Here is a 13851-nt window from a genome sequence, read left to right on the forward strand (position 1 = left end):
TTTATTTTCCTGGGCTCCAAGATCACTGCAGATGGGGACTGTAGTCAAGAAATTAAAAGACGCTTGCTCCTCGGGAGGAAAGCCATGGCAAATCTAGACAGCACACTAAAAAGCAGAGACATCACCCTGTCAACAAAAGTGTGTATAGTCTAGGCTATGGTCTTCCCAGTTGCAATGTATGGCAGTGAAAGCTGGACCATAAGAAAGGCTGAGCGCAAAAGAATTGAGGCCTTTGAACTCTGGTGCTGGAGAAGACTCCTGCGAGTCCCTTGGACTGCAAGGTGATCAAACCGGTCAGTCCTAGAGGAGATCAACCCTGACTGCTCTTTAGAAGGCCAGATCCTGAAGCTAAAACTCAAATACTTTGGCCACCTAATGAGGAGGAAGGACTCACTGGAGAAGAGTCTAATGCTGGGAAAGATTGAGGGCAATAGAAGAAGGGGACGACAGAGAATGAGGTGGCTGGATGGAGTCACTGAAGCAGTAGGCATGAGCTTAAATGGACTCCAGAAGATGGTAGAGGACAGGAAAGCCTGGAGGAACATTGTCCATAGGGTCGCGATGGGTCAGACACGACTTCGCAACTAACAACAACAACAACAATAACTTCTTTCACTTTTGAGACAAACTTTTTTTTCCCTTTTCATCTATGGAGATTCTCAGTCATCTGGGTCATGGTTTTCCCAAATGTGTCTTTTTAAAAGGCAACTGGACTTTGGTTTTCCTTCAAAATATTTCGCTTCTCATCCAAGAAGATTCTTCTGTACTAATTGAATGGTGGAGGATAGAAGGATTTATATTCCTTGCAGTCATTTGGTCATTAACACTGGTCTTTAAGGCCACCTAGAGGTTTATCTGTGCCTTTTTTCCTTCTTTCTTATACTAATGGACCAAGGATGTGATTTTTATTTTGTTCTTTTTGTGTTTAATCTGGACTGAGAAGAAGCTACTTTCACATTTGCTGCTGGTTGCAGGTGGGACACTCATCCCAATTATTATTTATTTGAAAACAAAAGAAGCAATGCAGACTAACCTTGAGGACCTCCCGGAGGCTCCAACTGGTACAGAATGCAGCCGTGAGAGTTGTGTTGGGAGTCTCCCGATACTCCCATGTTACACCTCTGCTCCGTGAGCTGCATTGGTTACCAGTTGTCTTCCGGGTGAGATTCAAGGTACTAGTAATGGTGTTTAAAGCCGTACATGGCAGGGGTCCGGAGTACCTTAGGGAACACCTGCTGCCGGCATCAACTTCCCTCCGCCCTGTGCGTTCCCACAGAGAGGGCCTCCTCAGGGTGCCACCGGTCAGAGAATGTAGATTGGTGGCCCCCAGGGGGAGATCCTTCTCTGTGGGCGCCCCGGAACTATGGAACCAGTTATCAGTTGAGCTCCGGACGGCGCCCGATCTTCGCTCCTTTCGCTGCGATCTAAAAACATACTTGTTCGAACAAGCCGGCCTGGCCTGAGGGGGGATTGGTGGGGTTTTTTACTGTCATTTTATTGGGGTTTTTACTATGTATTAATTGTTTTTTAGTGGGCATGTATTTAATTACTTTTTAACTTTTGTAATTCTGTGTTTTTATTCTTGCCCTGTACACCGCCCTGAGTCCTTTGGGAGAAGGGCGGTATAGAAATATTAATAAATTAAATTAAATTAAATTAAATTAACCAGCAGAGACTCTGGTGGGATTCTATTTATACTATTTATACTATCTATTTATACTATCGCCCCTTCCTCATTCTCTTCTCCTAATATTCTTAGCCATGCTCTAGATTAGGCATGTACACACACACATGCACACACACACACACACACACACACATGCACACACACAGACACACACACACATGGCCAAAGCACTTGAGGAACTTAGAAGAAATCTGGAAAAAGAAGCAGGAATTTTTCTAACTATTTTTACTATGGAATTTAAATTCAAAAACTGAGTTTCAGCTAGTTTGGACTAGAAATTAGATTTTTCTAAAGACTGATCTTTTCTGTATAACTTAACATATTTTGACACTGAATATTTGACATTAAGTTACAAATATTTCAAGGAAAATATATATGGCTCTTCCTGCTTTTTAAAAACAAAATATCCTATTTCTGAGATAAAGAATGAGGTTGTCTTTCTTACAGAGTGCATAGGTCGATGATGATCATTTGGGGAAGAAGGATTGATTAAGAACTAATTTTATCAAATGGAAAGCAGAATGAAGTTTGACCTAGAGACAGAAGCTTACTAAACAAATAAAACAGGAATTCAGTTTTCTTTCTTTATCAACTTTCCCTTTCTGTTCAGATTTGGCCTCAGAACAATAATATAGCATTTGGGGGAAAAGATGAAGCTGAGTAATCCAGCTGCAGAAGCCAAAATGGAGAAGATCTCCACAGCCACCATGTATTTTCCCTTGGTGCTCAGATAGCTGGGAACAAACAACACCCAAACACTACAAAAGAGAAACATACTGAAGGCGATAAATTTGGCTTCATTAAAGCTATCAGGTAACCTCCTGGCTAGGAAGGCTACCATGAAGCTGATGGCTGCCAAGAACCCCATAAAGCCAAGGAGAATATAAAACATGATGTCTGAGCCCTCATTACATTCCAGTACAATTTCTTGAACCATGGAATGCATGTCTGAATCTGGAAATGGGGGATAAATTGCGAGCCACACACTACAAATAGTGACTTGCACCAGGGAGCAAGATAGAACAATAGCGCTGGCCAGCCTTTTCCCCACCCATTTCCTGATTTTGGAGCCCGGCTTTGTGGCCATGAAAGCAAGGAGCACTATGGCTGTTTTTCCCAATATACAAGAAAGGGCTACAGAGAATATGATGCCAAAAGCAGTTTGTCTCATGAGACATTTTACTGGGTCAGGTTGTCCAACAAAAAGTAAAGTGCAAAGGAAGGAAAGGAGGAGAACAACTAGAAGAGTATAGGTTAGGTTCTGGTTGTTTGCTTTGACAATGGGTGTATCTTGGTGTTTAATGAAGATTCCCAGCACCACAGCTGAGATGAAAGAAAAGAAAAAAGCCACACTGTTCAAGGTGATTCCCAAGGGTTCTTTGTAAGACAAGAAGATTGCATGTTTTTTAATGCAAAGCCCCTGGTCCTTGTTAGGATAATGGTCTTCAGGACAGGACAAACAGTCAACAGAATCTGGAAGAGGAAATAGAATTGTCAAGCACATAAGAATTCAAAGTTGGCTCAGTTTTTCCCAATTTTCAGATGAAGCCTATTTCAGTGTCTGGAATTTCCAGACTGGAAATTTGATATCTAATGTATATGGAAGGTTGTAGACCAGGAAAATTCTATAACTGAATTGAGTGGGAAGAGTAGCCTCACAATTACTGTGACTTTACTTAGTAAGTTATTTATCAGAGAGATTCATATCACTGCCTAATTCACAGTTATGCTGGTTGTCTTCCAAAGATAAGACCCCATATAAAAAATTCAATACATTCCAGCCCCTGGGAACAATATTCAGAGAAACCACTTGATGTGCTCCATATCAGCCTGAATCCCTAGGCTGGCTGATAAGACATGTCTTCATGGCATTTCAAGACAGCATCATCATAGTGGGAGTCAGTCATATCTCTATCAGGATGATGCTCCTCAAGGAGTGAGCCACTATAAAAAGGCCCTTTAACTTCATACAACTGGATGGACTTCCTTAATAGGAGGGGGTCATAAGAAATGCCTTCCAGATCTTCTGGATCTTGTGATGTAATTAGGAAGAGATGAATCTTTTAAAAGAAAAACCTGACTATGATTTAAAAGTGATAACTAGCACCTTAGATCTGGAAGCAAATCTGCAATCAATGGATTTCCCACAAGAGGGTGAAACATGTACTAAGATCTGTTGCCCGTTGACAGATTGGCATAGCCTGCTTAGAAACTTGGTTCTTTTACATAAGGGATAGCCTGGATGTTGCCCTCTCTACTGCACAGTTTCAGCTTACTCCTTTTATTCTTGTTTGATCTCCTTTGGATCAGGTATTATTTGTAGCAGTGTCTACCATGGCAAAATCCATGAATTTATTCTTATAAGTTTTAGATAACTGCCTTATTTATATTTGTGTAGGTGCCTAATCCATTGTGCACTTGTACAGTGTTCCAAAACAGTGTACATATAGAGTGACTATGTATACTTTATTATAATGGACAGTCCTTTATTTTTAAAAAAGCTTTTTCAAAAGCTTACTTTTGTCCTTTATGTCATTCATTTAAATTTCTTATACAAAAGATGCCATATAATCCACAGTTTTTCACATTCATTGGAAAAATATGAACATTGAATCATCTTTTAAAAATAAATTTACACATTCTGTTTTACCTTCGATATTTCCTATTACAAAATGAATTTTAAAGTTATTTCTTGGTTTTGTGCTTGAATTTCCCATTCTAAAAATAAAGTTTTGACCTTCAATGCTAATAGACCTCAACAGTTTTTGCATGGCATGTTTTACCTGTCTGGTTGGCAATTTTCCCTTCTGGGCAACGGAGGCATTTGTAACAACAAAATGGTTTCCCCTCAGTTTTGATCTTGCTGTAACCCAAGGAGCAAGGAGCATTACATGAAGAAAGAGGTTGTGTCTATTAATAAATGAAAGTGGAATCGATTTAGAATGTAAGCATTAATCTAAAAAATTATAATCTTTGAGGAATCTTCCTTTTCATTTTTTATTAGAGTTTTGAAACCTTCTATTCTAGTGCATAATGCTGGTTTTATTTCATAAAATATTTTACTGGGTTAATGAGTCATGTAAATGGAAAATTCTGTCCTTCTGCACATAGATCTCAAAGATTAGGTATATTTAGCTCAGAGCTTAGAGTTCATTGAGTTACTATTTCTTACACAGAATCCTCTTCAAAGTCCTTCTCATTTTGTTCACTTATTAATTTGTTCAATTATTCAAAAAACTATTCAGACATAGGTGCAGCATCAATGCAAACCTTGAAAAATGAATAAACGATACCTGATTAAAAAGGTGGGCCAGACAATGTTATCTGCTGATAGAGAGAGAAGGTTTTCTAGTTGAGCTGATGGATTCACTTTTCCAACTTTGCTCCTAAGAAAAGATTGATTTGGAAAGGTGATCCAGTTGATAATATCAAAGCCAGTTGCAACTTTCCCATTCTGATCAAAGAAAATGTTTTCTCCAGCACTGTTGTTAAATGAGATTTTTCTTAGGTAGTGATGAAGCTCAAGGGAGGAACATCACTGAAATTAATATGCAGGAATGGCAAAAATAAACCGCAACACTATTTCAAAAGATATTGTTGCACTCTTAAATTATGGTGCTGCTCTATCACCTCCATCACCTCCAACCACAGCAGTCAGAAGAAGTATCAAAAGAGACAGGGTAGTACTAAGGGAGCATAGTTTAATTTTTGCTTTATCACCTAAATATAAATGCCTCCATTACCAGCAATTTTCATTCTCCGAGTCTGAAGCCACCAACATTTTGTCTTGTTCTTCCCTCTCATAGTTATGCATCTCACTTGAAACCATCAACTTAGAACTAGCACTTAGACTTATATACTGCTTTATAGTTCTTTATAGCCCTCTCTAAATGGTTTGTGGGCCAAGAAGCAACAGTGAGAACTGGACACGGAACCACTGATTGGTTCAAAATTGGGAAAGGAGACTGGCAAGGCTATATACTGTCGCCCTGCCTATTTAACTTATATGCAGAGCACATCATGAGAAAGGCAGGGCTAGATGAATCAAAAGTTGGAATTAAGATTGCCAGGAGAAATATTAACAACCTAAGATATGCAGATGATACCACTCTAATGGCAGAAAGTGAAGAAGAACTAAAGAGCCTTTTGTTGCGGGCGAAGGAGAGTGCAAAACTTGGGTTGAAACTTAACATTAAGAAAACCAAGATCATGGCATCTGGCCCTCTCAATTCCTGGCAAATAGATGGGGAAGAAATGGAGGTAGTGACAGATTTTATTTTCCTGGGCTCCAAGATCACTGCAGATGGGGACTGTAACCAAGAAATTAAAAGACGCTTGCTCCTTGGGAGGAAAGCCATGGCAAATCTAGACAGCACACTAAAAAGCAGAGACATCACCCTGTCAACAAAAGTATGTATAGTCAAGGCTATGGTCTTCCCAGTTGCAATGTATGGCAGTGAAATCTGGACCATAAAAAAGGCTGAGCGCCAAAGAATTGAGGCCTTTGAACTCTGGTGCTGGAGAAGACTCCTGCGAGTCCCTTGGATGGCAAGGCGATCAAACCGGTCAGTCCTAGAGGAGATCAACCCTGACTGCTCTTTAGAAGGCCAGATCCTGAAGCTAAAACTCAAATACTTTGGCCACCTAATGAGAAGGAAGGACTCACTGGAGAAGAGCCTAATGCTGGGAAAGATTGAGGGCAATAGAAGAAGGGGACGACAGAGAATGAGGTGGCTGGATGGAGTCACTGAAGCAGTAGGCATGAGCTTAAATGGACTCCAGAAGATGGTAGAGGACAGGAAGGCGTGAAGGAACGTTGTCCATAGGGTCACGATGGGTCGGACACGACTTTGCAACTAACAACAACAATTTGTAGTACCTGTTTTTAAAAGGTCCAATGTATGTTACATAGAAATAGAAGTTTCTAAAATATAAAAAGGATTTGCAGCTTCAAATATTCATTCTCCATTGTCAAGGGAATTGGACTTGGCTTGTGTATATACTATGCTATATTTTTTGTGCCATTGAGCACCGAAGATAAAGGAAATTAGGAAGCAGAGAGTTTGAATGAGACCAAAACAAGTGTAATTCTGGAAATTTTATGAAGCTGAAGCCAAGTGGAACAAAAGCAGGGTCTCGCTTCTATCCATTTGTTTTAAAATATGTAAGCAATATAGTAGAATCTCTGAGCAAAGAAAGTTTAAATGAAAGGAGGTGAAAGTTATCTTGCAATCATTTATGCCCTTCCAAAAATACATTGACCCAGCCACATTTCAGAGCTGGTATAGTTAAGAAAAATCGATTACATACACATCAAGTAACTCTTCAGATGGATTTTTTTTTTTGAAGGTGATCAGGTTATATATCATGTAGATCAGTGAAATGATGCCACCAATGATGAGTTCACCTGAATGATAAGATTTATATTTAATACTAGGGTTGTTGATGGTACATTTAGCATCATTTATTTATTTATTTATTTATTTATTTATTTAATTTTTATACCGCCCTTCTCCCAAAGGACTCAGGGCGGTGTATAGGGCAATACAATAAAATACAATATATAAAAATTAAAAAGATATTAAATACAATAGCCCAATTTAATAAATTACAAAACGTTAAAAAAAACCCAAACCCATCAGACCAGGCCGGCTTGTCCAAATAAATATGGTTTTAGGTCACGTCGGAAGGAGCGAAGGTCGGGAGCCGTCCGGAGCTCCACCAGTAAACGGTTCCACAGGTCTGGTGTGCCCACAGAGAATGCCCTCCCCCTGGGGGCCGTCAGTCGACATTCTTTCACCGACGGCACCCTAAGGAGGCCCTCTCTGTGGGAGCGCACTGGATGAAGGGAAGTTGATGCCAGCAGCAGATGTTCCCGTAAGTAACCCGGACCCATGCCATTTAGGGCTTTATAGGTCATAACCAGCACCTTGAATCTTACCCGGAGGGCAACTGGAAGCCAATGCAGCTCACGGAGTAGAGGTGTTACATGGGAGTATCGGGAGACTCCCACCACCACTCGTGCGGCTGCATTCTGCACCAGCTGGAGCCTCCGAGTAGTCCTCAAGGGCAGCCCCATGTAGAGAGCATGGCACATAACCTGAGGAAACCATATCAACATCCACAATTTGAAAAACAACAGAGCAAATTTCAGATGTACTTTGCCCAAATGATAATTGATACGGCTTCTGAATATAGGGTAACCTAACATTTTGGCTTTTTTCTCTTGGATGATCTGAAGGCAGAAAAGAATAGGAAAAATAGCCTTGTTCTTCATGCCTCATATTTGAATATGATTAGCAATAAAGACTATTAATAACATCTGTATGAGTTGGATTTCTATTTACTGTCTTCTTTGTAACTCCCTAGGGTTCAGGGGAGTAGAATTAAACATGGTCAATTAAGAGACACAACCTCTGTTGATTAACAGTTTCATAAAATTGCAGCAATAATAATTGATCTTATTTTGGGGTGGTTTGTTGCTTTCCGCATAGCAACAATAGGACAAGAGATCACAATCAAAAATAAAGAAAACCAAGGAAAATAAATACTTACATAAATAATATTAAAATGAAAAAGAACAATATTTCCAGCTTTGCACTAGTATATATATGAAACGACATAGAATTCAGTTTTGCACTTGAAATAGGCTTCCACAATGAGAAAACAGCCATATTTAATCAAAAATATTTCTGACATATAATGAAACTTTTTGATGGAATACAGCTGTTTTCTCCTTTTTAAAGTCTTAGATCACCAAGAATCCATTACTCTTTTCTGGCAAAACAGCCTTGAAATATAGTACAACTGATTTGTTTTACAAAATTTATAGACAATACTGTTGTTATGGTTGATTGACTCAATCTTGATTTGTGGTCCTTACAAGAAGTCCATATTTTTTTCTTGACATTTTCAGAAATGCTTTGCCCTTCTGTTCTTCTTAGGGCTAAGAGGGAATGACTGGCTCAAACCTATCCAGGTCACATTTATGTCAAAAACAAATCTGGTTGTCATTTGGTTGTGACCCAGGGCCTAAAACTATGGAAAACTGGATGATTTGTAAAGTAATGAGGTTAAATCCTAGATATACTTTTTGTTTACTTTTTCTGCTACAATCTTAACCTGGGTGAGATGAACTTTTCTTTGACAGTGGGGAGTCTCAAAGTTGAGATTTTTCCTGGACTCCTGGCTATTGATCAGTCAATAAGAATAGAGCTGGAAGGGAGATCTTCTAGGGAGATCTTCTAGGGAGATCTTCTTGGAGATCTTCTAGTCCAATGCCCTGCTCAAGCAGGACACCCTATACCATTTCAGACAAGTGACTGTCCAGTGATGAAGCACCAACATTTTCTGAAGGCAAGCTGTTCCACTAACTAGTTAATTGCCCTCACTGTTACGAAATTTCTCCTTAATTCCAGGTGGCTTCTCTCCTTGATTAGTTACCATACATTGTTTCTTGTCCTGCCCACTGGTGCTTTGTGGCAGCCTGTCAAAGATTGGAATACTGCTATCATGTCCCCCCTAGTCTTTCTTTTCTCTACACTAGCCAAACTCAAATCCTGCAATCCTGCAATGATGAAGATGCACTGAAATTATTATATCAGGAAGGCTTACTGACTACTGGAGAGACCAAACTGGCCTACAAGAAAGATCAAATGAAGAACAGAATAGAGGCATGGGAAGTCAAAGGACTACATGGCCAATACATTAAAAAAAGCTGGGGAAGCAGATAATAATAAGTCCTGGCAATGGCTAAGAGCAGGAAAGTTGAAAAAGAGACCGAGGGACTAAATTTGGCTGCATAAGACCAAGCCTTAAGGACAAATGCATACAAGGTTAAAATTGAGAAGACAGCAATAGACGTAAGTGCTGCCTATGCAAAGAAGCTGAAGAAACAGTGGACCACCTGGTAAGCTGCTGCAAGAAGATTGCACAGACTGACTTACAAGCAGCGGCATGACAAAGTAGCAACAATAGTGCATTGGAAGATCTTCAAGAAATATCATTTGCCTGTAAGCAAGAACGGGTGGGATCATAAAATAGAGAAAGTCATAGAAAATGATAAAGTTACACTGCTCTGGGACTTCAGAATTGAAACAGACAAGTACCTGCAACAGAACACCCTGGACTTAACAATTGTTGATAAGAAAGACAAAAAAGTCTGGATAGTTGACGTGGCAGTGCCTGGAGACAGCAGAATAGACAAGAAAGAACTGGAGAAGATAACAAAATACAAAGACCTACAAATAGAAATAGAAAGACTGTGGCAAAGGCAAGCAAGGGTAGTAACAATAGTAATAGGCACCTGGGGCACCACTTGAACCCTGGAGCACCACTTGAACACCATTGGCATTGACAAATTCACCATTAGTCAATTGCAAAATGCGGCCTTTCTAGGAACTGCTTCCATCCTGCAACAATATCTGTAATACCATCAAACATCTGCTTATCCCAGGTCCTTGGTAAGGACTGGATAGGTAGGTAACCCACATTTTTCTATCTTATCAAGTAGTAAGTTGTGATCTACTTTATCAAATGCCTTACTGAAGTCCAAGTAAATTATATCCACAGCATTCCTCTGGTCTACTAATTTTGTCACTTGGTCAAAGAATGCAATAAGATTTGTCCGGCATGATCTGTTTTTGACAAACCCATGTTGGCTTTTAGTAATGACTTTGTTTGCCTCTAGGTGTTCACTGATTTGTTGTTTGATTATCTTTTCCAGAATCTTCCCAGGTATTGAGAGATTCAAGGTGTTGGTTATGACTTACAAAGCCCTACATGGCATGGGACCGGATTACCTACGGCAACACCTGCGGCCGGCGTCAACTTCCCTCCATCCAGTGCGCTCCCACAGAGAGGGCCTCCTCAGGGTGCCTCCGATCAAAGAATGTCGATTGGTGGCCCCTAGGGGGAGGGGTTCTCTGTGGGCGCGCCAGACCTGTGGAACTGCTTGCCGGTTGAGCTCCGGATGGCCCCCGACCTTCGCTCCTTCCGGCGCAATCTAAAAACTTATTTATTCGAGCAGTCTGACCAGGTTTGATGGGTTAGGGTTGGGGTTTTAATATGTTTTTAATTACTGTTTTAAACTTGGGCATAATATTTAATCATTTTTTAACTTTTGTATTCCGTTTTTATATTTATTGCCCTGTACACCGCCCTGAGTCCTTCGGGAGAAGGGCGGTATAAAAATATAATAAATAAATAATAAATAAATAAATAAATAAATAAATAAATAAATAAATAAATAAATAAATAAATAAATAAATAAATAAATAAATTGAGGTCAGGCTGATAGGTCTGTAATTTCCTGGATCTATTTTTTCCCTTTTTTGAAGATGGGAACTACATCCTCTCTTTTCCAGTTCTCTGTAATTCCCCAGTGCTCCAGGAACTTTGAAAAATGTAGTTCAGTGGTTCCAGTTCCTTGAGAACCCTGGAGTATAATTCATCTGGTCCTTGTGATTTGAACTCATCTAGGCTGGATAGGTGCTCACTTACCATTTTCTTGCCTATCTTAACTTGTGTTTCTAATCTATTTTTATGGTACTGTTTTTTTCCCTTTGTGTAAAGACAGATGCAAGAAATGAGTTAAATAGTCCTGCTTTCTCCTTGTTGCTTGTCCCCTTCTTGCCACTTTTGGAGGATGAAAACTGGAGTAATAAATTTGGCTACAAGATGATCAATAAATGATAATCTTACTTGAACAAGCCGGCCTGGCCTGATGGGGGATTGGTGGGTTTTTTTATTTATTTTAATATTTGTATTTACTGTTTTTAGTGGGCATATATTTAATCCTTTTTTAACTTTTGTAACTCTGCATTTTTTATTCTTGCCCTGTTCACCGCCCTGAGTCCTTCGGGAGAAGGGCGGTATATAAATAAAATTATGATTATGATTATGATTATGATTATGATTATGATTATGATTATTCTCAATTATAATCTAATTCAGGAGTTCATTGTACAAATGTCTGGCATAACATTTTGTTGAAAGAAAAATTATCAGGCCTAGTCCAAGCCAGGAATAAACAAAATGGAGACTGCTTAAGAAAGAAGGTTCAGTTTATTGAGTTGCCAGAAATTTCAGTAACACAGCATTTTTCTGGGGTAGCTGAAAAAATGGAGGGGGATAGGTGGACTTTTATATTTTCTTTTGGCTTTGTATTTGAGGTTATTCCTGTTCCTGTGTCATGAACTTTGACCTGAGCTTGAATGCACCCTTTTTGTGTTCTAATGGGGGTAGGTTAATCCTCCTAAAGGTCATGTTCCTTGGAGTCTTTGTTTTTTTTAATCCCATCAACTCAAACCTTCTCTGTGGCCTTTTGGTTATGAATAGGTGGTTCAGTCTTTCTGAATAGAATGACCAAATCTGCATTGCTAAATAGCTGGCCTGCTCAGTTTCTGCCTTTTTAATATTCCCCAACATATTTCCTTCACTATGAGGGTGGGTGGGTGGGTGCTGACTTCTAACAATTTGTTGTTCAAATTAAAGAAGTAATTAAAAAAACCAGTGCAGTACTAAGCTGCATCAGCAGAGGGATAGTATGAAGATCATGTGAAGGGTTAGTACCACTTTATATTGCACAGGTAAGACCACACTTGCAATATTGCTTTCAGGGCTGATAATTTGTAAATTATATGACAATCAAGATGCAAAATGTCATAGAATTCTTAAAATATTCTTCTTGGGTGACAAGGAAAAATACTCTTATGCAAAGGAAGAGATCAGAAACAGAGAGAGAGAAAAAAGAAATAGCTGTGGACAGAGACATGAATAAAGAGATGTACAGAGTGGATTCAATTCCTGGCAAATAGATGGGGAAGAAATGGAGGTAGTGACAGATTTTGTTTTCCTGGGCTCCAAGATCACTGCAGATGGGGACTGTAGCCAAGAAATTAAAAGACGCTTGCTCCTGGGAAGGAAAGCCATGGCAAATCTAGACAGCACACTAAAAAGCAGAGACATCACCCTGTCAACAAAAGTGCGTATAGTCAAGGCTATGGTCTTCCCAGTTGCAATGTATGGCAGTGAAAGTTGGACCATAAGAAAGGCTGAGCGCCAAAGAATTGAGGCCTTTGAACTATGGTGCTGGAGAAGACTCCTGCGAGTCCCTTGGACTGCAATCAAACTGGTCAGTCCTGGAGGAGATCAACCCTTACTGCTCTTTAGAAGGCCAGATCCTAAAGCTAAAACTCAAATACTTTGGCCACCTACTGAGAAGGAAGGACTCACTGGAGAAGAGCCTAATGCTGGGAAAGATCGAGGGCAATAGAAGAAGGGGACGACAGAGAATGAGGTGGCTGGATGGAGTCACTGAAGCAGTAGGCGTGAGCTTAAATGGACTCCAGAAGATGGTAGAAGACAGGAAGGCCTGGAGGAATGTTGTCCATAGGGTTGCGATGAGTCGGACACGACTTCGCAGCTAACAACAACAACAGAGTGGATAGAGTAGATCTGTTGTTCTTAATCTTTAGATTTATTTATTTATTTGTTTTATTTGTTTGTTTGTTTGTTTGTTTGTGTTACCTATCTGCAAGGTCATGCCTCAAATTTTATTTCCAATGCCATGTCCCATAAATGTGTAACTTTGTTGAATTTTTTTCATATTTTTGAAATCTGAGATTCTTATACTTTAGTATTTGTTTCTTTTAGGAGCAATTGTTCCTAGGAGAGCAAATAGTGTTACTTGATAGAATTTTGAAGTCCTTGCCTGGTTTTAAACTTGAATTTTTCTCTTCAATATGTGTGAGAGACCTTTGATATAAATTTTTGTTGAGGTGATAATTACATGTTTAAATTTATGGTACTGAATCAACAATTCTGGTATGAAATGAACCCCACATTTTAGTTTAGTTTTAGTTTTATTATATTTATTTTGTGTTGGAATCAAGGGAACACTGTAATGCACAACTCAGAATCATTTGACCAAGTGACAAAACTAGTGGACCAGAGGAATGCTGTAGATATAATTTACTTGGACTTCAGTAAGGCATTTGATAAAGTAGATCACAACCTACTACTTGATAAGATAGAAAAATGTGGGTTAGATAGCATCACCACCAGATGGATTCGTAGCTGGCTGACAGGCCGTACTCAGCATGTGGTCTTCAATGGAACTGCATCTACATGGAAGGAAGTGTGTAGTGGGGTGCCCCAGCGCT

The 13851-nt window shown here is 39.5% G+C and overlaps 1 protein-coding gene across 1 annotated transcript; it reads right to left on the minus strand.

Annotated features, from left to right (window-relative positions):
• Positions 1-2258: 2258 nt before the first annotated feature.
• Positions 2259-5501, minus strand: LOC310649084 (vomeronasal type-2 receptor 26-like; the record flags this gene model as incomplete). The annotated part of the gene is made up of 3 exons (XM_083377347.1): positions 2259-3160; positions 4471-4550; positions 5431-5501. 3 exons carry the CDS (start codon positions 5499-5501, stop codon positions 2259-2261), a joined length of 1053 nt encoding a protein of 350 aa, XP_083233473.1.
• Between the last annotated feature and the right edge of the window lie 8350 nt (positions 5502-13851).

This window comes from Vipera ursinii (assembly GCF_947247035.1).
Source record: "Vipera ursinii genome assembly, chromosome: Z".
Classification (NCBI taxonomy): Eukaryota; Metazoa; Chordata; class Lepidosauria; order Squamata; family Viperidae; genus Vipera; species Vipera ursinii.